Source organism: Phaenicophaeus curvirostris, chromosome 5 (assembly GCF_032191515.1).
Source record: "Phaenicophaeus curvirostris isolate KB17595 chromosome 5, BPBGC_Pcur_1.0, whole genome shotgun sequence".
Taxonomy (NCBI): domain Eukaryota; kingdom Metazoa; phylum Chordata; class Aves; order Cuculiformes; family Cuculidae; genus Phaenicophaeus; species Phaenicophaeus curvirostris.
Genome location: NC_091396.1, coordinates 57,334,225 through 57,360,628, shown reverse-complemented (window position 1 = coordinate 57,360,628; position 26,404 = coordinate 57,334,225). Strand labels below are relative to the sequence as shown.

Here is a 26,404-nt window from a genome sequence, read left to right as displayed (position 1 = left end):
GCACGCTGCACTCAGGAGAGATGAGTAGTATTTTGCACAGAGAGCCCAAATATTCTGCTTTTATGCGAGATGAGTGAATATAGTTTCAAACAGATATTTCTGGGTTGAAGAAATTAAATATTTCCCCTACTGATTGCCAAGAAGGCAACACACTGGAAGTCCTCATATATGGGCTGAAAGAAAGTAAAAAGTCTGTTTGAGCATGCAAGTATGTGCAAGTTTGCACATGCGTATACTTGATATGTAATGCATGCTGTGTAGACACAAGTAGCATGATAGTTGAGGTGCTTCTCTGTTTCATGCCTATCTCCCCCAAGTCACTCCAACACAGAACAACGTACCTTTTAGTGCTGGCAGTTTTTGAAGCTCTCTGTTATTGCTAACATTAAACCTTGAAGAACTCTGCCGCTTTTCCTTCTTCAGTACTGTCTGTGGTGCTGGTACTTTGATTTTAGATAGTTGTGCTGGTGGAGGAGTGCTGTTTGATTTTTTGTTTGACACCTGTTTAAAAAGAAATGAAAGCAGTTAACTGCAAGCTGAACTTGGAGATAAAGTATTCTAAAACGCAATTTTTTTTATTACAGAAATAAAGCAAAATAGGCTTTTAATCAAATCGCTCTATTCATTATCTTCTGAAGGCATAACTATCTACTATTTTGTTCTACCTTTTCAGTTCATTTCTGTACCATAACTCTGATATAATTGGGAATAGATCACCTCGTCACACGTACCAGCCCATTCATTTGAAGTTACTAGCCAAATGAAAAGAAGATTTCAAATAATGCAGTTCCTCAGCTACTCTCACCTTTTCCCCAAGAAGTCCAGGTCTCCAAGTTATTTGGCTGTCTAACTTCTGCCACAAAGGGATCACAGCACCTTGTCTATTTACAGCAGGCAAGCCTTTCACTGCCTGGTTGCATCGTGCCACACTGTTACTGTCCTAAGCTTGGCTTTGACAGAAAGTTAAAGGAGTCCGATTAATTGTAGCAGCTTCTAAAACATAGACAGAAATCTGTAGCAGCTTACGGTCTACTCAGAGCAAGTTAGCTTTACTGTATAATCCTTATCAGATTGTCACTGTAGGTCTATAGGAAGTTTACAACAAAATCAGAAAAACAGTTCCCATCTATAGGTTTAGTTCGCTGTTATTTCCCAGACTGTACTTGACAGTGCTCTCTCAAGCCGAATAAAATGCATCATTAAAAGAAGCTTGTCAGAACTTGTGATGCTGCCTTTCTCATTTCTTTTTTTGAAGTAGGAAAAGCAGGTTTAAAGTAGGCAATGGTTAAGTTTTAAAACATGAATGATTTAATGAACTTCTTCACAAGAATGATAAAACACCCAAGAGTGACCTGCACTAAAACCAAAGTTGAGCAGGAAATCTTACTGGGAGTATTATAAAATTAATTACAAGACCTTCGTTTCCTGTAGACTTCCAGCTTTGCAAACTACTTCACACCGAAGGACACACATCTGAAAATATACCTTGAAGCTCTCCTCTGACAGGAAAGACCACATTCTTCTTTTCAGAAAGTGCCCATGTCATAAGAAATAGGAAAAATTATTTCCATCCCAAATCTCACTTAAGTTGCAATGCTGCTATTTTGGCAGTTTGAATGGATTTAATTAAGAGTTTTGTTAAGTACAGTAGATATAAAAGCAATGTTTTATTCCTGCATGAAGTAACATCAACAGCATTTTAGCAATACAGCTAAAACAACAGAAACCACTTTTCTTCATGTTTTAAAAAGGATTTCAGAATAGCTTACTCATCAGCAATTTCCATATGGTCTGGGAGTATACATATGCAAATGTTAACATACACCTTTAGAGTCTCTAAGACTGTAATTTTAATCAAATTTTTTTATCTTGTAGCATAACTGGGAGAGAAATGTATATGATTCTGGAATAGATTAACAGTTGTGTTATATTATACACATAGTACTTAATATATCAAAGATATGACTGAAAGCAACATTTAGTTTTCATTAAGCACATTTAAGACTACAATTTTGGAAATTTACTATTATAACAGCAAAAACTCCTACAGCCTTATAGAACTAATAAGGGAAGACAATCCGCTGAATACCAAAAATCTTAAGCCATCAAAAATACTCTAGAACTTGTTTCAGTAAAAGAGATGTACGCAAATGTGTTTAACTTGCTAATGCGTAAGTAATACCTGTTACGTTGCATTTTTCAGACTATTACACTCCTTAACACCAAATACTAAATGCTTAAAAATATTTTTGCTGAAATACAAGTGATCTGGAAGGTAAATTCTACCCATTAATTTAAAAAAACATTCCAAGTGAAGACATGAATAGGCTAAGCAGAAAGAAAAACGGCACTAAAGATTATGAAGTAATGAGTTACTATGTATTTAGCAGTAAAAGCTATGATGCATTATAAACACTATTTATGCACAGGATTCTATACTTTCAGTTGTGCTTGAGACTAATGGTGTTTTTCTGAACCGTCTGTCTTCCACTGCCACCTGTTTTTTGTTCATTATTTGCAACAGGAAAAGCTGCTTTCCTGTTTCCTCTATTCCCAAAGAAATTATCAGTTTCGAGTTAACAAGTGCTCACATGTGTCTGCACACACTACAGCGTCCTAAGGTAACACACACCTCAGGGAACCAACTATTCTGTATTGCAGAAAACCTCTAAAATTAGCGCAGAAGTAATTACTTAAGAGCATGGATAACATTCCTAATTAGGATTGTTGAAAGAAAGCATTTTTCGTTGCTATGGTGACTTCCCATCTAGCAGTGATGACTCCAGGATGATTCTAGTTCTGAATCACTCGCTAAATTATCCAACAGATACCCTCTTCCTTTCTACCATCAACCATGATCATTCCTGCTTTTCAGTCATGCTCTAGTCATTCAGCCAGCACATACCAGAAAGCTGCCAAAACAGTTTCCAGTTCATTATTATTGGATTACTACCACACAGCTGCACCCAGTCACCTCTGCAAACAGCACCCTGGTGCCACCACAAGAGAACTGGCATCCAGAGCTTGCAGATCACCAACCCCTTGACAGAAGAGCATCTGAAGAAAGTAAGTTAACTCCAGCTACACAGCTTAGCAAAGTTAACCGCCCCTCAAAAAAAGAAAACAAATTCAGACTAACAGTTCTGTGCATTTATTTGCTAAAGGTTTCAAGGTAACATACTTATTTGTGAAGGTATCGTGCTCATTAGTTGAGATCAAAGAGCCAAGCTCAGATTCTTCCTCCCAGTAACAAACCAAACTATTTCAGAAACCTCAGCTTCCGAAGAAAACTGATCTGCTCTATCAGTGAACAATTGGACTTACTCGACATAAACACAGATATATTTTTATCTCTTCCTGTGACTAGAATAGGAAACACCTATTCTCCCCTTTGTTCTGGCAAACAGTTTCCTCCTACCTGAATGTTTATATACTCACAGACATGTTCAATTCCAGAAGTGCTGATAAACCCCTAAAAACGTGTGCAAATTAGTCTGGAAAATGTCATACTGAGAATGTGCTTCTTCAGATCTTAATTAAAACACAACCCTCAGGTTTACCTTTTGAAAGCTAGAGCTTTACATACTTTCATGAACATTAAAGACCATCAGGACCAGTGCGAGATGGTCTTGAACCTCTGCTTTTAACAACTGAAAAAACTCCGAGTTTATGTTCCTCAGTCCCTTGAATAAGCTTAAAATAAATTTGAGAGTAAATGCAGGGAGGAGAGAAAGAGGATTCTTGCCAGTCACAACAGTTCAAGATAAGATAGTCCTTGCATCCTTTCTTCCCCTGAACAAAATTATAAGCTCAACTCCCTTAACTCATACACAAGCATGTACAGATCAGAGCACAACACTAAGTCTGTGACCACGGAAAGGAAGACATGATTAGACCAAGTACATCTATAGTTACAGCCATTTTTTCTTTTTAAATTAAATTGATTGTTTGGCCGGCCATCTAAGACACGAGAGCAAGAGAACTGGGATATGGAATAAGGGTCCCAGCATGGATCCCCACACGTCAACAAGTCTTTCAGAAGACCCTATTCTTCCCAAACACTGCCCCCAAAATACTGGTGTTCAAGATGCCTTGACCAAACCAGCAAACAGAAAACTCTGTCTGACCTTACATTTCAAAGCACATTGGCTAATAGCTGAATTATACCAAAGCCCAAAGTCTTCTGCTCCACAAAATCAAATGGGCTTTCAAGCCAAGCCTAAAGTGGGGTCAACTCAGTAATGATGCAGCAAGCCTTCGTATTGCTTTCTAAGATAAACTGGTCTGAGCAGGGTAAGGATTTGAAGATGACAATAAAATCACTTTGATGCATCTGTCATTTAAGAGCAAAAAAACCTGGATGGCTTCCTAGTGACAAAAAAATAGATCACCTCCTAATCATACCACAAGAGTGATATTTCTGCCTGAAGAAAAAACAGCGCTAGGCAGTATCCTGTATGATGTTTCTTGACACGGATCAGTTTAATGTTAATCCACAAATTTCTTCCCTCTAGTGAGTATCATCACTGAATTCAAGTTTACATCACAGGGTACACCATCCCGTACAGCAGCAGCAAGACATATCAGCAACATAAAACCCTGATAAAAACTCTGGACTACAAGAATTAATAATCCCTTCCCTCTTTACCATTTGTTACAGTAAGTAGCCTCCATGGACTTATTTTACAGAGGTCTGATCTACAGCACTCAGAAAAGCTAATTTCTTGCCAAGGCAGCCTCAGAAGGGGCTATGAAGGCATTCTGAATTTTATCTAAATATACATACAATGAAACTGAAATACAATTTACTGAAACTAAACAAAGAACAAGAGAAAACATGAAATGGACATTCACAACTTCATTTTCAAAATTGTATGAGGGCCCAGTATGCAATCAAAATAATTTGGATAAGAGGTTGAATCCCAATACACAATCAATGTAATTAGGCTGTGTAGCTGAACCTCCTGGGATGAGAACTAAAAACCAAACATCAAGGAGTCAAAATGGGCGCAGAGCAGTTAAGAGACATCCAAGCAGTTTTTTGCCCCTCTCCATTAACTTCAAAACAGCGTGAAAATCTCTGAGCTCCCCAGGAAACTCGAACTCTGCCACAGAGTTCTCCCCTTTGTTGAACTTCATTTATTGCTCTGTTTTCAGGGTGGAAGCAGGATCAGATCATATCTGGATACGGCCCAGCAGCCATAAAGCTGGTAAATATACCCATGGCATTCCTACAGGGGGTGGGCTGGTGGTGGTAGATTGGGACCAAGGCACGTTGTTCAACACAGCACGCTATCAGGAGTGTGGTTATTTGTCAGCTGATTTCAATGCTGTGTTGTTAACACTGCCAGTCCAAACGCGCCTTCCAACAGGACAATATCAATATAACTCTTGTTACTATGGTATAAAAGATATGGCTTGACAGAGCTACCCAGAGACTGGAGTAATTCTAGCTCGTGCAGGTAGTACCCAATCACTGGTAAGGAGTTTGTTATGGAGCAACTAGCTACGATCTGTAATGCTTGCATTTTCAATCTACAGAGACTCAGTGCAAACTATACAAAGCTTGATATGGATTCCTCTTAATCATCTGGAGGCATAAAAAGGGGCACTGATCCATAAATAACCCAGTTAAGAAAAGCAGGGAATCAATATGCTTGTTGGGTACCATTTTGTCTGGCAAACAGGCCTGAGGGTCTCACTGTGTCAAAGATTGTTGCTCCTATGCCATTACTGTTAACTAGTTTCACTGCCACAAGATTGTTTGGACAAACAAGTTACGGAGGAACCTCTGGAAATGCAATGTATGCTGCTGAAGGCTCTGACTGGTTTCAAACAGACCATAACTTAGATTTCTGTTGGTTTTCCACAACAGAATCTTTGCCAGAATATCTGGATTGGCCTGCTAGAATTATCTTTGCAGCTGCCTTTCAAGAAGTATGTCTATTATCAGTAAAGATTCTCTCAGCGGTTGAGATATGCCGAGACTAACACTGTACTATCCAGCGGAACTTGTTATGTTTTTATTTGGTAAGATAGCAAGAGCTGCATCCTAAAGCTTTGAGGATCCATGTTATTATAATGATAAACAAAAAGATTAAACTTTTCAACAGAGCAGTGATGACAAAGTTTATATATTTTAGTATGCTGTAATCAGCACTCACTTATTTACGTTGTAGCACTTGTTCAGCAACTGTGACTTTGCATTTACACACAGCAATGCTACTGCTGGCTATTCTTAATGTCTAACTACAGAGTTCTATTAGGTTATTTTAATAGACAAACATGAGGTTTGTTGAATTGCATCAGTGACTGGGAAAGTCCCTACAAGCAGTGAAGGTTCACTGTGGAAGGGGGCCCACAGCAACTTTTATAGCCACAGACCATTTTGGAAGACCAATATACCACCTGCTGAAGCTCTTCCGCCCTTCTTGCTGACGTTCATTTTTTCACAACACAAAGCATTGCTTGTATTTCCTGTTAGCTGCTTACACACATGACTCAAATTTTATCTTGTGTAGAATTGTATCATCACTGTTTTGTGCAACACATTTGACTTGCAACACAAACCATCCAGACAATTGCCAAAGACAACGTACTGCATGTTGTACATCCTCGATTTTCCTGCACTGTAATTTTACATTCATGGTTAAGTATCAGTAGCATAAGGTTTGGTTTCCATTTGTTCCTTGTAAACTTAAAGCAGCCTAGTCCAGGAACAAGCTGGCATTTGATTCCTTTCAGTCCAAGATCAGATCTGTAACCTGGCAAAGATGACAGGGGGCTCAGGCTCAGACTGAGAGCAGATCCAGGCTGTTTTGCATTTACTGAAACACCACCATCAGTGAGCACCTGGTACTTCACAAACAGGCAGCAAAGCCACACTTGTTTCTTAATGCATCTCCTATAATGAAACTTCAAAGAAACAAACATCTCTAGAAAATTAAAACTTGTTACCTGCAACCATCAGTTAACTAATTAAATATGATTAAAACCAGATAAATGTCCTAGTTACTATTTCAAAACATTTATATGAAACACAGATGAATAATCTGAATAAATGACGACCTGGCTCCTGTTACTTTAGTTCTGGATTTTCATTTGTAATTTCTCTCTGATCAGTCTGAACCATCCTTTCACTTTCAAGGCTCCCCTACCCCCAAACTCCCTAGCTTTTTGCTTCTTTTTATATATACACGCATCTATGTAAGGTTTCACACACAAACATATATGTAAGGTTCCCACATCTGAAGGAAAACACACAGACAAACTAATCTGATTTGTTTTAAGCCCCAACTGCTACACTCTGCTGTAGATGTTAATTATATAAAGCTACTGATGAGCTAAGACTACTGCATATGTGGCTTTACCAATGATGTCTGTATCCTTCGGCTTCCTGATCCATTCGTAAGAGTTTCTCACTTCACATACTCCTATGTCTTTCTTGCCATCTCCTGCCTCCCAAATTGGTATTAGAAGTTACATACCAGAGTTAAAGCCCATTACAAGGTTCCTTGGCATAGTAGTAGTAGTAGTATAACAACTTTACCACTTCCAAAGAAGTGTAATACCAAATCATTTCATCTTTGGCTCTTTGATTTTACACGAGACTAGAAAAGCTTACTTTTTCAGTACTTCAGATTGCTACACTGAGCAGTGATGAGGAAGCACATTAGATTATAGCCACCATAAAGGTGAAGCAAAGGATAATATTGGGCAGACACCTTTTAAGTATATTCATGAATGGGGCAAGATTATTTTCTTATTTTTTTTAATTGGCTCCAAAAGCTTGTTGAGGGGCATCACAAAGACCACATGAACAAAAACCCCGAAGCCTACCATCCCACTTCTAGGTATACTAATTTATTCTGGCTTCAAATGAAATTAAGGAAAAAAACAAAGAAGATTTAATATTTGTAAAGTCAGTGAACGTACAGATGGATTCAACAGTTAGCCTTGTTTTCTTACTATTTGTAGTCTCTTTGAGATAACTATATAAATAATTCAGTATTACACACAGATTAAGGAACACCTGAGTCTTCTCAAAGTTTAAGGAACAGCTGGCCTTAACTCTCATGAAATAAACTTAATAGAAAACTTGAAGCAAAGGATAAAAAGGACGTTTTCAGTTTACAAACTGCTGATATGAATTTCTGAAGCTCATGTTACTCCTTTTCATTAGGCTAGCCCTTGCCTTCATTGCTGTGTTTCTATTCAGGGAGGATTCAGAGAGTTTAAACGCATGATTAGGAAGTAGAAGACAGCTAGTACTGAAACAAACCACAAACTAAAGTCCTCACATACCATGTTACACAAGTAGTTGTCAGCCTTGTGTAAGAACTAGAGTAGTGTAGGATCCCATTTCCAGAAACACCTCCTTTTAGGTAACGAAACACTTGCCTACAGCAGTCTTTGATACGTTTCTTTAATCAATTCAACTACTTTTAAAAGCGCTAATATTAAGTTACATAACAAGCACTATTAAGGTAATCTCTTTCACTAATCAGTATGAACAAACATTTACTTCAGATGCAGAAGGGAATTCCAATTCCCAAAACCAAAAAGGCAAGATGTTAATAAAAACTATAAACAGGAATTTGTAAACAAACAAAAAATTACATGGCTGCTTTAGGAGTAACACATAGTGCATCCTTCCAGTTAGCAAATAGCACCTCACTCAGTACTAAGGGCACATTCACTTGCTGCACTCAAGTATTTTTCAATCAAACATAGCTCATTGATTTGGCCCACTGAAAATCTGGTGGTTTGGTGATGCTTTATTGCAGGCTATCAGCCATTCCTGATCTAGATGGCTACATAACCAGCATAAGACTAACAGTATAGTAGGGAGCATTACTCAAAACCTTAAAGGAGTTTTACGTTCTAAATAAACTTAACTTGAGGCATTGATTAAAATACATAAATCCAATCTATGCTAAATATCTCTTTCTAAAAGACATCTGCTTTATGAAGAACAACAAATAAGAAGAATCTTATACCTCAAAGATGCTGAACTCAAAGCATCCAAAAAATGCTGTGCCACTGAGAGACTGCTCACCCAACAACAGTAACAGCGAAGTGCTAAAATGACAGCTGCTTTATACAAGCGACAATAAATATATATACGCTGAATCACGTGCAAGTACAAATTAGCATACTAAATAATAAAAACTGGTTAATCTCAGCTGATTAAAAGACTGTTCTGTGGCAAGAAGATATTTCCAGAAATTATTTAAGAGCAGTCCTAGCCCCAGTACATCTGAACAAGGGGGTTCAGAACCCCAGAACTTTTTGAAAAGTATTTTCCCCTCCCCAGGTCTCAAGCTCCTCTGGTGCAGTCTCTTAATGAGTTGTCTAATAAGTGCTTATCAGTCCTAAGACTTTCAAGTATAACTTTAAAAATTCCGAAGTAGAAAAATCTAGTGACAAGCTAGAACTGCATAACAGTCTCCACACACCATATTCAAGATCAGATCAGGTACATTTGTTTCTCAAGTTTACTAATAATTGGTACAGCACCTTAAGTAACATCACAATGAAAAATCACAAACAAGAAACATGAGAAAAATAAGCTACAGTACACCAAAAATGTGGAGTCAACTTTCTAAATAAATTGCTGAAACTGATTACAAGAAACTGCTAGCACAAAAAATGCTCAATGTATTGCTTTTGTCTCTTCCGAGTTTTCCTTTTAACATTAGGATACTTCTACATAGAAGCTCTGCTAAGAAACCCACGCAGAACAAATCAAAATCACTTCTACTCTCAGTCTCCTTTAAAATTTATTATTTTAAAGTAAACTGGCAATCATACATGCACATGTAACCAGGAATCAGTAAAAGCAGCAATGAGAATACTGACAGTCCTTCCCCACTGTCTGCTGGTTAATCTAGGAAAGGTGATCACAGAAAACTGGACAGTCACCTCTCAAGGTTCTTTAAGAGATATAAAAATCCTTACTTTTGCTAAATATTTTAAAGACTACCCATTAAACAGATTTATGCAATTTTTTGTTCCTGGAAAAAAATTACTACTATGTTGAATAGTTTAAGTAATTAACTTTTAAATAAAAAAAGCTTCACAAACCAAGGAAGGATAAACCTCTGATAACAAGGCCCGACAAAGTTGGTGCACTGGAAGCTATCAGCAGTATTTAATAAACCTACTAAAAGGTGATGGCTGTGAGACAGTAACAGGACAGAAGCACAGAGCAGTACTTAAAGCTTTTAAAATGTTTTTAGAAATTGGTTTTGAAAGCCTGACATGAGCAACACACGCTGTCAATAAAGCAAGCAATTTCTTGCACGACAAGAAATCTGGCCAAAGCAGTTTGTATTTTACTACGTTTTGGTTTGTCTGTATTCAAAAAAACATACTTAAAGTAAAAAGAACTCATCAGGGCAGCACATGGAAACAATGAGATAATACACACAAATACACACACTCCTCAAACCACAGCAGTCTTCAGTTTGCGGTTCTGAATGGCAGAAGAACTTGGAAGAGTTATGATTTCTGTTCTCATTTGTTGAAAGTCATATCAAGCCAATACTTTCTTAAACAGAAGTAGTCTTTTCCTTCTACAGACCACTGAGCACCTAGATTCAAAATGAATAAAATTCTAAATTTAGAAGTTTCATGCCTTCTTAAGCCAGTCTGGCTAAGACCTAGAAGACGCTACCACTCCCAGCCACCTACTACTGCCTTGTGTGAAAGGTTACCAGCTGCTTCTGACCCTTCAATCCCCCAGGGAACCACAACAGTGAATTGCCCAAAGGTTCCTAGACCACTTCAGCAATTCGTGAAGAGTACAAGCTTTAGCACATGCATTCGTACCAGCAAAACAGACAGAAATAAGAGTCTATATGGTTAAAATTTTAGCTTTCTTACCCTGGGATTGTATTTGAAAACTACTGCTAAAGTACCGTTATTAACACTCCAATTTTTAGAAGAGTTAGGGTTTTGCCAGAGATAGAAAAGGGTGATGTTGCTCAATAAGCACTAGCTGTTACCAAGCCACCTCTTTCTGCAGATATTAGACTGACCATAAGTCCTAAATCAAAAGGAGCCCCTCACAGCCCAGTAACAAAACAGAAATCTACAATACAGCTTATCCGTGAGGCAAGTAGTTTCTGCAAAGGCCAGTTAGGTCACAGGGAATATATCCATAAGTTACCAAGTGTTGGCACAGCTAAGCCTGGCACCCAGGCTTTTTATTTTTTTTTTTTTAAAATTTGTTTCTGTTGCAAGTACTGGGTTTGGGCACTGGTAAACAAACCTGACAAGTATTTTACCAGAGTAGAGACACTACTCCCACACAGAGGAACAACAATACACAACAGATTAAGTCTTTGTTCACAGCCTGAAGACACTAATATCCTGGACTAATTACTAAAGTAAGAGGTTGTACTCTGTATAGATTCAAGTGTTCTGTCAAATATTTAGTCTAATTCATTAATGTTTACTAACAGGTTACAAACTAAAGGTAGACAGGAACTTAATCATATTAGCTGTTTTCTTCAGTGTTCAAAAAGTGAACGATATGTGCAAAGAGAAACAGGAATAATTGTATTAGGGTACAGAATGACAAGGTGCCCTCAGCTCATACATGCTGTACATTTCTGGTACGTTCATCACAAGAAGGAGAACAGAACACAAACCAAGAGGACATTCAAAGAAACAGAAGCCTTCCCGGCTATGGGATATTAACAAGGCTTGGGGAAAAAAAAATCAAAAATCTACAGATGTCAATATTAAAAAAGCAAATTAAACCATTAATAATATAAAAACAACTTTACGTAACACCTCAATTAAGCAACCTTCTAAGCCATGGACTGGCTTAAAGAAAAGCATACCAGGATGGAAGACCAAACATCTCTACCTCTAGCCCTTCTTGAATACCGGCTACCAACTACACAGCAAATAAGAGGTCCATGTTACCTCATATTCAGCACAGCTCCTTTGGTATTACATTAAGCAATCAAAGCGCAGGTAAAGCAAGAGGAATCGTCTTCTTTTCCTTAAATGTGTGCTTGGTAGGAATAGCAAAGACAGGCATACAGGCAAGAAGAACCTTGCTTTCAAATACAACTACTATGAGATTCTTTAAGATTTAAATGAAGGGGCATTTATTGCAGTAGGTCACTGCTGCAGCTGCCTTTTAGTACTTCTCTACATGCTTATGGGCTACTGCTGAAATTTTCAGACAGACGCAAGCATCAGCTTAAGTCACTCTCTCCCGTTTTTAGCATGGGCATTCTGACGTGGCATACCAGGAATCACTTCAATCCCTTTCAAATTCGCTGTACAGTAACACTCAAATGAAATCTTATTTTCCTGATTGCAAAACAGGAAAACCACTTGTTCATTTTTTCAATATTAAGATCTGTTGTATTTTTTTATCTACAGAAGTCCAAGGCATCATGAATTTATTTACGTGTTATAGACATGTCTATAAATAAAGTATTTGTGGGATGCTGCTGTTTGTGTTGTCCCTGCTCTTTGAGTAACACACTTTCTAGTCTTTACAATCTATTTGCATTAAATTTATTTGCACTAAATGCAGTTTGAGAAAAAAAAATAATCGTCATATTTCCGAAACTACTCATAGTCTAGAAGATTTTTAAAAGGCCACATTAAAACACATGCACAAGGAAACACAAAGTTTTTTAAAGGAAAAAAACCCTAAAAATGTTTGAACGGTGTGTTCCAGAATATTTCTATGCCTACTAATCTTCACCATGTAAACAAATGGCCTCCTTTCTGCTCACATAAGCAACAGCATCGTGATTATAGCCAGCCACATTAGAATGAAAGTCTACATTACTATTTGTGTGCAATTACTCTATTAATTAAGTTAATGAGTCAAGCACTGAGGTGTTCAAAATTGTATGGAGACTACTAAATAATGCCCACTGGGAATGGCAATCATGCTGAACATGCCAGTCACATTTCCAGTTCCTTTCCTATTCTGCCCCTACTCACACATGATTAAGTATCACAGATAACGTAAGCACACTGTACTTTTCACTGTGAATTCTACCTGGAAGAACAACTGAAGAAGAAAAATGCATGAACACTACAATATAGTCTCCTATTGAGATTCACCTCCCTCACATTTTAAGTTTAAAAAAAGCTGGATCTGCAAATGCAGTAAGAAATTATGAGCAAAACCACATATATATTTTCAGTTATGATTTAAAGCTCTCCATTAATTAACTATGGAGGCTTTACACCATCCTGAAGTACTAAGAAAGAATAACAAAATCAGTTTTGGTCTCAGCAACTTGTCATAGAATCACAGAACCATAGACTGTAATTCAGAAGCTTGAGAAAATAAGCAGTCAACAAACATACAGCAAATATGTTGATAACGATGAGCCTTAAAACTGCACAGGGACTAAAATTACACCCGAAGTAGTAATACTCTTAATGTCACAGCAATATACTGTAAAGACAGACCACAATAAAGTAGATTTATTTACACCACTATAAATATCTACACTGCTACATTTCTTATTTCATTCTAAGAGCTTTCCTAGTAGCTAAGATCCCTCCTAGGAGGCAGGTTCTCTCCACCAAAACTCTTATCTCGGCTTGCCAAAAGATTCAAGTTTATAAGTTAATAGGTCAATAAAACTTGTGATTTATGACAGTAGCATGCATCTTGCTGCACAAGTAACAAATGAGAACTCACTGAAGTGCATATTTCATGTTCCTACCCACATACCCTCAAGAACTATTTCAAGGAAGCAAAAACGGTAAAACTGTATGAGTATTTTGTTCTCAAACATTATCATTCCATATCAAGACATGTAGTTTAGAGGCTGAAATACATAAGCTTTTCAGCGTAGGGGTTTTTTTTCTTTAAATTCAGGCTGCTATGAACATTTTAAACGAATTTTCGGAATCCACATAAACAGTGGATTTCCAAATGAAGCAAATCTATTAATTCTGAATTTCAGAATTATTGTGGGAAAGGGAGTAAATAAGGATTTAATTGATCCCTTTGAAGTCACTGCACCTTACTGGTGGGCAAAACAGAGACATGCAGGAGGGGGGAAAAAAAAAAGTCAACATCGATAAGAGAATAATCAGGCAAAAATTAAACACTCCATTGTATACCTGTTAAAAGAAATCACACAACAAAACAACTGGCAGCCTTTGATTAAGCCCAAGGTCTCCTAACAATACAACAGGCTATCAGCAGTTAACTGACAGCCAACATTGACAGTTTGTAGCAACAGAGCTCTGGGAATTACAGAGAACAGCAAAAACTGCAATAAAAAGCCCCAAACCTCACAATAAGACTAGACCCAACCAAAAAGAAAACAGGTGAATATTTAAGATAGCAGCAATCAAAGTATTTATTTATTCTAAATAAAATTAGCCTCCCTAAAAGTATCTTAAGCCTTAAAAACTCTTTTTGTGAAATACCAGGGCAGTAGTTCCACAACCACTTTCCCTCAAAGCCAACCGTCATGTCGAAATTGTAACAATCCAGAAAAACTTAAAAAGCTCTTCAGAAGTAATAACAAACTCGCCTGGAAAAAAAACTACATGTGTTAGTAATATTTACCTCATGTTCTTGATTATCTTGTCCATCTTTGCCACTTTTTCCACTCTTGACTGATTTTGCAGGTTCCTTAAAAGAAAAAAAAGTTTGCAGCCTCAGTTACTTTGAAAGGGATATCTAGATAGATTTTCAATTCAAGCAATTAAGGGGTTTGGACATTCACTGAAGAATATTAAAGTTGATGGGACAAAAATGATACCGTTTTATTGGATGATCTTAATACTAAACTATCGGTCTCCACAATGGTGCTTTAAACATTTTTGATCTGCAGAAGTGTTTTGGAATTTTATTTATGCCTCAAAATTCACCCATAAAATATATAAAGATAAGCTGTTATACAGGTAAGCAGGCAAGGACAAAGAACACAAGTGATTTGAACCATGTCTAGGAACTTACCCTTGCTGCCTTTGGTTTTTAGCTTCAGGAATATTTATATTTAGGTTAGCTTTGAAACTAGTACTAGTGCAGTATACATTTTACACTTGGCTATTCTGCATTTCTAGGAAGTCTAGTACTAGAAGTAGGCCCACAACTCAAACCTCTCCATCCCAGCGTTGTCTTTAACTTGCCTCCATCATCTATTTTCTATTTTTTTTTGTTATTCTTGGAAGAGTAAAGTCTGAATGTTATTAATATCACAGCACATGAGGGAGAATGGGTATAAACTGGAAAAGGGCAGATTTAGGCTAGACGTAAGGAGGAATTTCTTCACCATGAGAACAGTGAGGCACTGGCACAGGTTGCCTGGGGAAATTGTGGCTGCCCAACCCTGGAGGTGTTCAAGGCCAGGTTGGATGGGGCCTTGGGCAGCCTGATCTGATGAGGTGTCCCTGCCCGTGGCAGGGGGATTGGAACTAGATGATCATTAAGGGTCCCTCCAACCCAAACTATTCTGCGATTCCATGATTCTATGAATATTGGGAAAAAGTTAGAAAATCCCCACAAACTACAACACTCAACCTCTGCACATCTTATTTCAAAACTATTTTTAAAAACCCAAAAGACAAGGGGAATTGAGACACACAATAAGGGTCTACAGGGGCAGCAGCTGGATGACCATGTACTTCCCCGTCTCTGACCCCCCCCCCCCCCGCGTGGATAACTGCCCGTCACGTAAACCGAAGCGCAATCCAGTTAACTTTCTGCTCGATTTGGAAGTTTTCCAGCACCATTCCTGGTGCCAGCCCCTTTCGCGTCTGCAAGGCAAACCCCTCCCCGGGGGCGCCTGGGGAAACTGAGGCAAAGCAGGGCCGAACCTAAACCTTCTCCCACCGCCAGGAAAAGGGGGGTGTGGAGGGGGGTGTGGAGGAAAGATTCCGAGGGGCGATTTGTGCTTCTTGAGTGTATGTTGGGGGAGGGGGGGGATCCCAACGCGCGCAGCTCCAACCGCAGCCAGAGCCGCGCGGAGCGCAGCCTCTTCCCGGGACGGGGACGGCCCCTCCTCCTCCCTCCGTGGGCACAGAACCCCACTCCCCCGGGAACGCGGCATCCCCCTCTTCCTCCTTTCCTTTCTCCTCCTTCTTCTCCTCCCCACCCCTCCGCTTGCCCCCCCACGCGCGCGCTGCCCCCTTCACAGACCGAGGCGGGGGGGGGGGGCGGATGGAGGGGGAAGGAAGGCGGGGAGGGCGCTGCCGCCGCCCCCGCGCGACCCTCGCCCCACAGCGCCGCCACCCCCTACCCCAACCCTCCCGGACTCACTTTCTCCTTCTTGTTTTTATTCGGCATGGCCGCACATCCGCCGGCGGCCCCGCTCCCCTCCGCGCTAGCACCGCGCCCGCCCCTCCCCTCCCCGATCCGCGGCGGCGGCGGCGGCCTCGGCCCCGGCCACGCCCCCTTCCTCCTCCGCCCGCCTCCCGATTGGCTGCCCCCGCGTCACGTGGTCCGCGGCTCGCGCCCCGCGGCGGGGGCGGGGCCGGGGAGCGCGGTGCCCCGCCCCCCGAGACCCTGTGACGCGCGCCCGGGGGCTCCCCGGGGTCCCACCGCCCGCCCGCCCCTCCCCGCGGGGCAGCTGGAGGGGTAGGCTGAGGGGGATGGGGCGGTTTGGTCTGGGAAAGGAGAGCCTGGGGGAGACCCTGTCGCTCCCTGCAACTGGTGAAATTAATTCAGTGAAGCCATTTGTAAAGTGATGCTGAGAGGGCTGGAGCACCTCTCACGCGAGGACAGTCTGAGAGAGCTGGGGTTGTTCATCCTGGAGAAAAGAAGGCTCCGAGGAGACCTTGGAGCAGCTTCCAGTGCTGAGACGGGCTCCAGGAAAGCTGGCGAGGGGCTGTTTGCAAGGGTGTGGAGTGATAGGACAAGGGGGAGTGGCTTTAAATTGGTGAGGGGAAGATGTAGATTAGACACGCGGAAGAATTTCTTCACTGTGAGAGTGGTGAGGGTCTGGCACAGGTTGCCCAGGGAAGCTGTGGCTGCTCCATCCCTGGAGGTGTTCAAGGCCAGGTTGGATGGGGCTTTGGGCAGCCTGGGCTGGTGGGAGGTGTCCGTGCCCATGGCAGGGGGGTGGAACTGGATGGTCTCTAAGGTCCCATCTAAACCTAGCCCTTCTATGTTTTCATTATATTTGCCATATGAAACATCTAATATAATCTAATCCAACCCCTGCCCCCCCCAGCATTGTAGATAATGATGTGGTTGGATTAGATGTTTCATATATCATAGAAGGGTTTGGGTTGAAAGGAGCCTTAATGATCATCTAGTTCCAACCCCCCTGCCATGGGCAGGGACACCTCATCAGCCCAGGCTGCCCAAGGCCCCATCCAACATGGCCTTGAACACCTCCAGGGATGGGGCATCCACAGCTTCCCTGGGCAACCTGTTCCAGCGCCTCACTACCCTCATTGTGAAGAATTTCTTCCTAACGTCTAATCTAAATCTTCCCCCTCCCAAATTAAAGCTATTCCCCCTCATCCTATCACTCCATGCCCTTGTAAACAGTCCCTCCCCAACTTTCTTGTGGACCTCTAGGATGATCCAGTCAGGGTACGTTTGGAGCATGCTAGCCCTCTCATACAAACACAGTGTGGTCACCATCAGTTTGAGGATTTCAATATATGCTTTCAGTATATAGCTAAGGAAAAGGAAAGCTTTGCGTAGTTGCAGCCTGATTTTATAAGTGCATCTTTATCCCTTGTTAATTTTTAGAGGCCTGGGTGCAGATGTGTTTGTTTTCATGATGCCCACCTGTGCCAAATATAATTTTTTCCAAACAAGTCACTCTTTAATCTCTCAAAGCCAGTATGCAATAATCAGAAAAACCTTAAAAGAAGAAGAAATCTGCATACACTCCTGGAAAATTTACAAACTGCGTTTATCACACAGCCAGACTAAGCTTCTAATTATAGTTAACTGAGGAAAAATTACAGGGAATAGTAATACCATAATAATGCCAAGACATAAAGCACATAAAATTTAGATTTAGCTTATTAACTGTTAATTGTGCTCTGCTACTAGAAAAAATTTGCAGCCTAATAAATACCAGCATAAAAGTGAAATTGGTCTTCCTTACCCAACCTGAGAGTATCAAAGTCAACAGGAACAAGCAGCTGTGCTCTTATTTTTAGAAACTGGGATTTCTAATAACCACTTGTGTTTAGTGTAGTGGTATCTAACATCACTTTGCATCCATTATATTTCACCAGTTTGCTTTTGCTGCAATAAAAGGACAAAGAAACTTCCACTTTTCCAGGCACTGCAAAGAAATTTACCAACCACGCACAACTGCTTCTATCTGCTTCCCTTTCTTTCCTGCTTCTTAAGTGCTAGAAAACAAATTATGTCTGCTTCTTATCCTTTCTTTAATCTTCTCTGGTTTGAGGACTTATAAATGAGGTGCAGTTATCACTATTGTGCTTTTCTTGAGAGCTAGTCATGAATGAGTCACTACTTATAACAGAGTTTTCTGACCAACAGAACAATATGGATTTTGAACATGCTAAGAGACAGTAAGGGAAAGAAATCTACCTCTGTTTGTAGTTTGGAGTTTGATCAGTGTATGAAAGGTTTTTGCACAGCTGAGGATAAACTCGAGATCTTCCAGTTCTTTTTTAGGTTTCAGTTTTACAGAAGCTTAAACTACTCTTAATTCCCAGCTGTGGTGTTCCTATGTCCTTCTGCACTGACACTGGTACTGTGCAGCTCCTTAAACCAGTTCATAGAACTGATCAGGTTGGAAACTCTCCCCCCAGAGTGATATGTTGTTTGGGTTTATTTTTTGCCTTGAACTGAAACACCACCACCTGCTTCTGTAAACACTAGCATTGGCTGAAGGAAGGGGGTGGAAATAAGTGGCGGGGGCGGGATGTGACCTCAACAGCCTAGATTTAGATCAGTTTAAGCAGCTTAATGAGTTTCTCATTGGCTCTTGGCCTCCTTTGTGCTTGCTAGTGCTTGTAGTTTTTCCAAATAATGGAAAAGCTCTGTCAGTATCATTGTTACCCAAGTAATTCTGAATAGCAGCAGTGAAAATTGTCTGTCCTTATTTTGCTGTTGGGAAACCTTGAATCACTACATCAGACTTAGTACAAGTTCAAAAGATGGCACTGACTCAGTTAACATTTAGGAGGTTTTCTTTGTGACCACAAATGTAGAAACTCTTATGAAAACTTGACTCCCCCTCACCTCACTTGCTGGGGAAAGAGTCTCATTCACCAGTAACAGAAAGCAATTGTGTTTTTCAAGGCCTGCTGTACTATATGAAATAATCAGTGGGTGGAGGTGATTTACAAGAAAAATAGTTCCATCTGTGTGCTCTAGTGTCTTCATAAAATATGAGAATAAGACAATTGATTTATATTTGCATGTGGTGCTAAGATGAAATCTTATTTTTACTATTGTGGTGCGTCACTGTGCACCTAATTATTCTGTTACAAAGTAGGATTAACTAGGTAAATGAGGTGATGTAATATGGACGTGAATATGACTACATTAATATTTGCATTAACTTCTGAACATGTTTCACGCATGATATTTTCAAAAAACAGAGCAGATTCAGACTGTTTAGGCTATCTCTGTATTTAGATTTCAAAAACTAATGCCTGCAGCATAGCTACCAATTTGCCTTTTTTTTACTTTATAGATTAAATTGTCTAAACTTGCAAAAGTTAAATCACCAAATAATTTCAAGTCTTGTGTAAAACACCTGGGTAATATTTAATAGCACGAAATTGGGCCAATTGTCCAGAATGCCAATGAAAGGGAAATATTTACAGAATTAGTCCTTTCCAGCTGTATTGGATAGTCTTGTTTGTTTGTTTGTTTGTTCGAATCCCTTTACTATGGTTGAGCAGCCACGCTCTGGCCTGAGTTTATTGAACAGATCACTGTCACTGTGACAGGGATAAAATCTTCTATCCTCAGCTGCATGATTTTACTACTTTCCATGTGCTCTCTCTGGTTTGATTGGGTGGTGTGCCAGTTCAGCTTACTAAAATGGCAGAAAACTTACTGAGCAGGGAAGACAGGAGGCAGTGAAACCTTTTGCTATCAAGCTGTTAATTTGGCTCTAATAAAATTATGAAACTGCACTTGTGGACAAGGTTTTTGAAGCCAGTGAACTGTCATCATTATATATAATTGTCAAACATTGGCAGGCTGTTTCTCAAAATGCTCCTTTATTGACTGAAGCAAATCTCCTGTTTTCTGGCCCCATGTTATATGTATAGAACTGAAAACTGAAGCACCGCTGGCAGCCAAGGGGCTGGAAGAGGTGGCTTGAAATTTCAAGTAATTTTCCATGCTTGTGCAGGGTAAGCTACTAGTTAAGGTAACTTCCCTGTCAGGAGTTGTCAAACTGCCAGATTAAGTCTGATGGAACTAACTGAGGGGATAAACTACTTCATCAGCACCTGCTATTGCTTCTATGCAACCTAGCACCAAAAGCTGCAAAACCAGTACATTCAACTTCATGAAAATGCTTAAACATCTTTCAGAAACCTTCTCCACTAGCATGAATTTATTCTGCCTACCCTGAATGCTATTAAATAATCCTTTGACTGCCCTAAATCTAAAATGATAGACTTTAATTCTCCTCAATTCTTTTAATATCCATTAGTGTTAGATGCCCTGCTGTCATGATCTGCTGTGTTGTAAATGTTACAAAGTAAGTACAAAGCTGTAAGGAAGTCAGATTCTGATGAGGTAATGAGTAACAAGTCAAATTTTAGAACTTCATGCACATAAACAACGTGATATTTCAGCCTTGCGCGTGACCACATAGTTACAAATGGCAATTGTTGGCATCACTTAACAAAGAACCAGCAGTGCACATTCAGAGCTGTGATTAATCATATGTACATGTGGATACCTTCTAGCTGTAATATTCCTCCATATTTTTGTAAAACCTGGACTGGTAAAAAAAGAAAAAAATGCTCATGTATGATTAATTATACAATATGAATCTCAGCTTTAAGAATTCTCAGTGTCTACGTGGAAGTATTGCTTCAAAACACAGATTTCTTTGTATTTTGTCTGTTCTTAAAACTTTTCATTCTCTTTCTTGCCTCTCAAGTTTAAAAACTTGATAAGATTTCAGTTTGAATGTAATAAATGACATTATCCATTATTTAGGCAACTATAGCATGGTAGAAAATATTTTCCAAGGTTTTTTTTTCAGTTTTGTTAAAAATTCAGCACTGTCTTTCCTTCAGGCAAGTGGTGAAAACTCATAATAAACCCTCTTTTCACTAAGGTCCCAGAGGCTCCTTGGCAAAAGCAGAAGTCACCTTGCTTATGACTCTTCTGTTGGGGAGCAACATGAGGGAAACTACTCCATAAGAGAGAAAGGGCTGGGAGCAGAACGTGGCTACAGCAAAGACAGGGACTTTCTGACCAGGGTACCATCGCAGTGGGAGTGGGATGCCAATAGTCACCAGTCTGAGGCAAGGCAAGGTAACAAATCAGGGGTCCATCCAAGAAGTCCACTTAGGGCCAAAACAAGAATGGAGACAGGACTACCTGTAGTGCAGCTCTAAGATTACAGCAGACAAGCCCAGGGAGAGGACTGCTTATAATATATAAATTTGGTTGCCCAGGCCAGAGCTCAAATAGAGCTCCTGGACCAGCTGGAAATGTTGTCACAAATGGTTGGTAACTGGTGTGTTATTAGAGGTAGCTGACATTGTCAGTAGCTGTCGTCCATTAACACATTGATTCTGGATTTCTGTTTTGGCTAACTTAATTTTAAAATGAATGTGAAAAACAAATAATGAGCATGAGGAACTCATGCAGAATGTTACTGAGGCATTGTACTGCGTTTGGCTGAGATAGAGTTACGTTTCTTCATAACAGGTTGTATGGAGCCAGCTATGCCTTGGATTTGTGATGAGAACAGTGTTAATAACACAAGGATGTTTTAGCTATTGTTGGGCAGTGCTTACACAACCTCAAGAACTTTTCTGCTCCTCACACTGCTCCACCAGTGAGTAGGCTGGGGATGCACAAGAAGCTGGGAAGGGACGCAGCCAGCACAGCTGACTCCAACTGACCAAAGGGATGATCCATACAATGTGATGTTGTGATCAGCAATACAACTGGATGGAGGAGTGGGGAGGTTGTCCGGGGCTGCAGTTGTGTGGGGACTGGCTGGGCATTGGTTGGCCTAGTAGTGAGCAGTTGTTTAGGGTTTCTTGTATTGCCTGTTTTTATTTTTTATTTTTTCTTCTTTTTTTAAAAAAAATTATTATTTTTATTATTATTAAACTGTTTTTATCTCAGCCTAAGAAATTTTGCCGTTTTACCCTTCTAATTCTCTCACTGGGGGTGGGTGAGCAAGTGATTGTGTAGTGCTTAGCTGCCTACTGGAGTTAAACCACAACAGTCGTCATTGCTGAGGTTCTGTAATATTCTGGACAAATAACATGTAACAAAACCATTTAGTGGTAGTTAAAACATTTTATCTGTTTGTGGCCACATTTTGCACAGTGATTATTATGTGTTGAAATGACCTACATGTAGGAATTCAGATGATGGTCAAAGTAAAAGACAGGCTATTAAGCTGGATGAACCATTTGTCTTATCCAGAATGCCAGTTCCTATGAAAAGTGCCTGCACTTGTGTGCTGGTAACCAAATTCCATAGAGATGTGAATTACAAAAATAGTAACATTAAGACACTTCGTACAAATCACTTGGTGTTCTTCCGCCTCAGTGAAGCAAACAAAAGATCATAAAAGCAAGACTTTGCCACATGTCATGTAGTTGAATCTGGGAAAATAAACTCAAAGAGAGGTGCAACTCTGCTGGTAGCATAGGTGATGTTAGGATGTCTGCTCTCCTGTTTCCACTGTTTTTTGTGGGTGTGTTTTTTTGTATTTATAATAAGTTGAGCGATAATTTAAAATATGATCTAATAATCTGTTTAAAATTGATTGGATGTGCCTAGCATTTAGAGGGTATAAAAGACAAGTTTTTTTTTGATAATTCATCTCTTTTTCATATCCAAGTTGAGTGTTATTATGGTGTGCTTTGGTGCAATTTTTAGCAGCCTCAGTTGATTCCAGGGTTTTGCTGCATTAAGTGCAACGTTCCTATTCATGTAGTACCATTCCCTCTTCCCACAATATAAAAGGGAAGATTAATTTTGTATCAGATGAGTGAGACTAGGAAAATAAAGGTGACTACAGCTAGGACCTCCTACGTTTTTATTTTTATCGTGTTTGAGTTGATATTTATAGAATGAATGAAGAGATCCAATTAATTGTACCTCCTGTTGATGCCATACAAGATTTTATCTTTCAACACTTGGTACTTTTTTCCTGCTTTTTTAGGATTTGTTAGAGCTAATATAGCTGTATATTTTTATCTCAGTGTGGGAAGAGTTGAAAGACATGCTCAGAAAGCATACTCAGGTCTTAACCCTGCACGTAGCATCAGTTTCTAGATTTGTGAGGCTCTGTTTTGAGGATGCTCAGAAGCGACCACCTTCTCAGATGATGCATTTGCTGGATCTGTGATCCACTTAAGGCGCAACCTGTGCTTCCTGGTCAGGAATTATGCAGCAGGCGAGTTTCACCAACGCAACTGTTGTTTTCCTCCCCGTGGACAGGCTGCCTACACCTACATGGGGCAGAGTTTGGAGGGATCCTGTAGTGTGCTGCAGGCCTTCCTACAGCCTTTTTACATACATGGCAAAAATACCACTCCTCTGCTGTGCTCACATCCTGACTAAAGTTTGTATTTAACTGTCATTGCTTGAGGCCACACGGAAATCCCTTGGCATCAAGCGTCCCTACCACACCTACTCTGGAAGCCAGGACAATTCCTGTAGTCAAGATTCCTCTTCCTTCAAGGGCTGTGGTAGCCTGGAGTCCTCTGTCACACAGACCTCCTCTCGGCACCTTGAGGCTTATCTTTGCATATGAGACATTTGAGCAATTTTGAAAGGTTCTTTAACAATTAATACCCTTTTTGTTTGTCCAAGAAAGAGATAGACGTGCTTGCAGCATGCCACATATCTGCTAGGATGGCACGTTACCAGAGGGGCATGTTACAGAGGTGTGCCAAGCAAAGGGCTTGCAAGGACGATGTTGGAGGGTTGAACCAAGTAGAGGGAGACTTCATGCTCAAACTGTTTCCCAGAGCTATCTTGCTGTTAAATGGCTTCTAGGTTTTGTCTGAGAGGAAGTTTCAAAGAATATTCCAGGAATCATCAAGCATACATGTGGAGTACATGCTAATGGAAAGGACTTCGGAGCAAAACAGGTAATCATTCAAACTGATTATACAGGTCCACTCAAAATCTCTTAATGCATTGTGGTGGGAGCTTTGGTCTGTAATTCAGCTGTAGATTCTTCTGGATGGCCAAAGTCGCTAGTACATCATTCTGAAGTACTACAATGTTAGAGCTATAAGAATTTGTCAGCTTTGGCAAAACAATATTTTTGCATGATCACATTTTAGAAGAGGGCAGCTCCACTTCTACTGAAGGTTTTAAAAGGATGTAAGGATTCCTTTTGAACACCAGGCAGGTGAATAGAATCATAGAATCATAGAATAACCAGGTTGGAAGAGACCCACCGGATCATCAGTAACATGGGAAGGTGATTACTAGGAAGTCCACAGAGGCATGGCACATAATCTTATATTTGATGCATTCCCTTTGCAAAGAGGTTCACTTTTTATTACCCTTGTGCTCTTTTTTTGCTGTTTACAGTTTTCAGTCTGTCCATGAAAACAGTATTTATTGATGTGAGCAAAGCTGATAACTCACAGTTGTTGTTACAGATTATAATTTCCACAAAGCGGCTCACGTCTCTAACATGCTGTAAGTCTCTGCTTTTGCTTTTAATGCTATGCTACATGTTTCTTTCCAATTTTATCAGAAGATTCTCTGTGTCTATTTTCGTGGCTGTTTAGAGAAGAGTTCAGTGCATGTGTAACATTGATTCAAGAATCGATTATGAGAGCTGTTTCTTGCTTCCTTTCACAGGGGCTGCCAAGATAATTTTATGGGCAACCCTTTGCCTATCTTCTGGTTTTTGTTGTGTTTTTGTTTGTTTTTTTTAATTTATAGAATAAATAAATACTGAGATTCCTCAGTGGTCTTCTTTATTTTTACTTCAGAGAAAGAATTAGCAGGCATTTGAACTACAGTTAACTGCTTTTCGATATAAACGGAAATTGAAAATCCCTGTTACTAGCATATAAAAGAAGCTGATTGGTTACTGCCTGTCCATAATTCTGTGGCACTTTAAGTTTAAAGTAGCTTTCATATATGCAAACAGGATAATGGTAATAAAGTAAATAAGATATTTAAACAAGTGAGATAAGATATGTAAGATATAGACATAAAGGATTCTTTACATACGTTTATGTATATATCCTTCTCCTCATCCCAAGTTAATTGGCTTTTTGCAACTTACTTTACTAAGCTGGATTTGAATCTTAGTTCTGCTAAATAAGTTAAGGCATTTTAATATTTATATAAAATATTAGCAACTGAATGAACTAATAACTAATTTTTTAAGATGTTTTTGTTAAATTTACTTATATTAAGGAGCCAACCAAAGCTTTTAACTCAAGACTGAAGCATCATGGTACCTTATACTAAATGCTAATAAGGAAATGTCCTTTTCTGGTTTTGCTATGTACTTCCTTAATGGTATGCTTCATAAATAGCATTATTCAATTTAATGATAAATTAGCTATCTGTGTAAGTTGTAGGCTTGAAGAAAGAACGAGAGGAAAATGATCAAAAGCTGTACAATTAAAAAAAAATACCATGTATACATTTCTTATGAGATGCAGGGGTTCAGTAGACACTGAGATGTGTGAGTTTAAGCTTTGACTGTGCATTTCCAGGCTGCTCAGCTGTATGTAGGTCCTGTGTCATTTGTCCCGAAGTTGAATCATAGACTCATAGAATCATAGAATAACCAGGTTGGAAGAGACCCACCGGATCATCGAGTCCAGCCATTCCTATCAAACACTAAACCATGCCCCTTAGCACCTTAGTCCCTTCATAATTTATGATGCTGACCACTGCATTCATGTGCATGCTGCTGGCTGTGGAAGCTGGTGTCCTGCACCCAGCCAGCCCAACAGGCTGTTGTAGGCCTGAGTGAACCTTGACTATAGGTGGTGCAGCTGCTATATTCAAGAGCTTCTTAGTCAGCTTTTCGATTATTCTGTAAATGTTACAGAGGAAGTGGATTTTTGAGAGGTGGGAAGTCCAGTTCCTTGATGTTTAAAAGGTCTTCTTATGGTCTGACATTAATTGCTGCTGGTAAACACTGATGGCTACCAAAAGTGCCTTAGAAAACCCCTGGAGGAATACTCTGTGAGCTCAGCAACAGACTCGGATTTGGAAGGTCTGAATTCTTTTCTTAGTTTGATCATT

The 26,404-nt window shown here is 39.8% G+C and overlaps 1 protein-coding gene across 1 annotated transcript in view; it reads right to left on the bottom strand.

Annotated features, from left to right (window-relative positions):
• The window catches only part of PPP2R5C (protein phosphatase 2 regulatory subunit B'gamma), a 79,635-nt gene extending 63,289 nt beyond the window's left edge, over positions 1–16,346 (bottom strand). Inside the window, exons 1-3 of the mRNA XM_069858825.1 lie at positions 16,271–16,346; positions 14,576–14,641; positions 342–501 (exon numbers count right to left, since the gene is read on the bottom strand). Of these exons, the coding sequence (XP_069714926.1) occupies positions 342–501; positions 14,576–14,641; positions 16,271–16,297 (253 nt within the window). The 5' untranslated portion in view covers positions 16,298–16,346. The remainder of the gene's footprint in view (positions 1–341; positions 502–14,575; positions 14,642–16,270) is intronic.
• Positions 16,347–26,404: the final 10,058 nt, after the last annotated feature.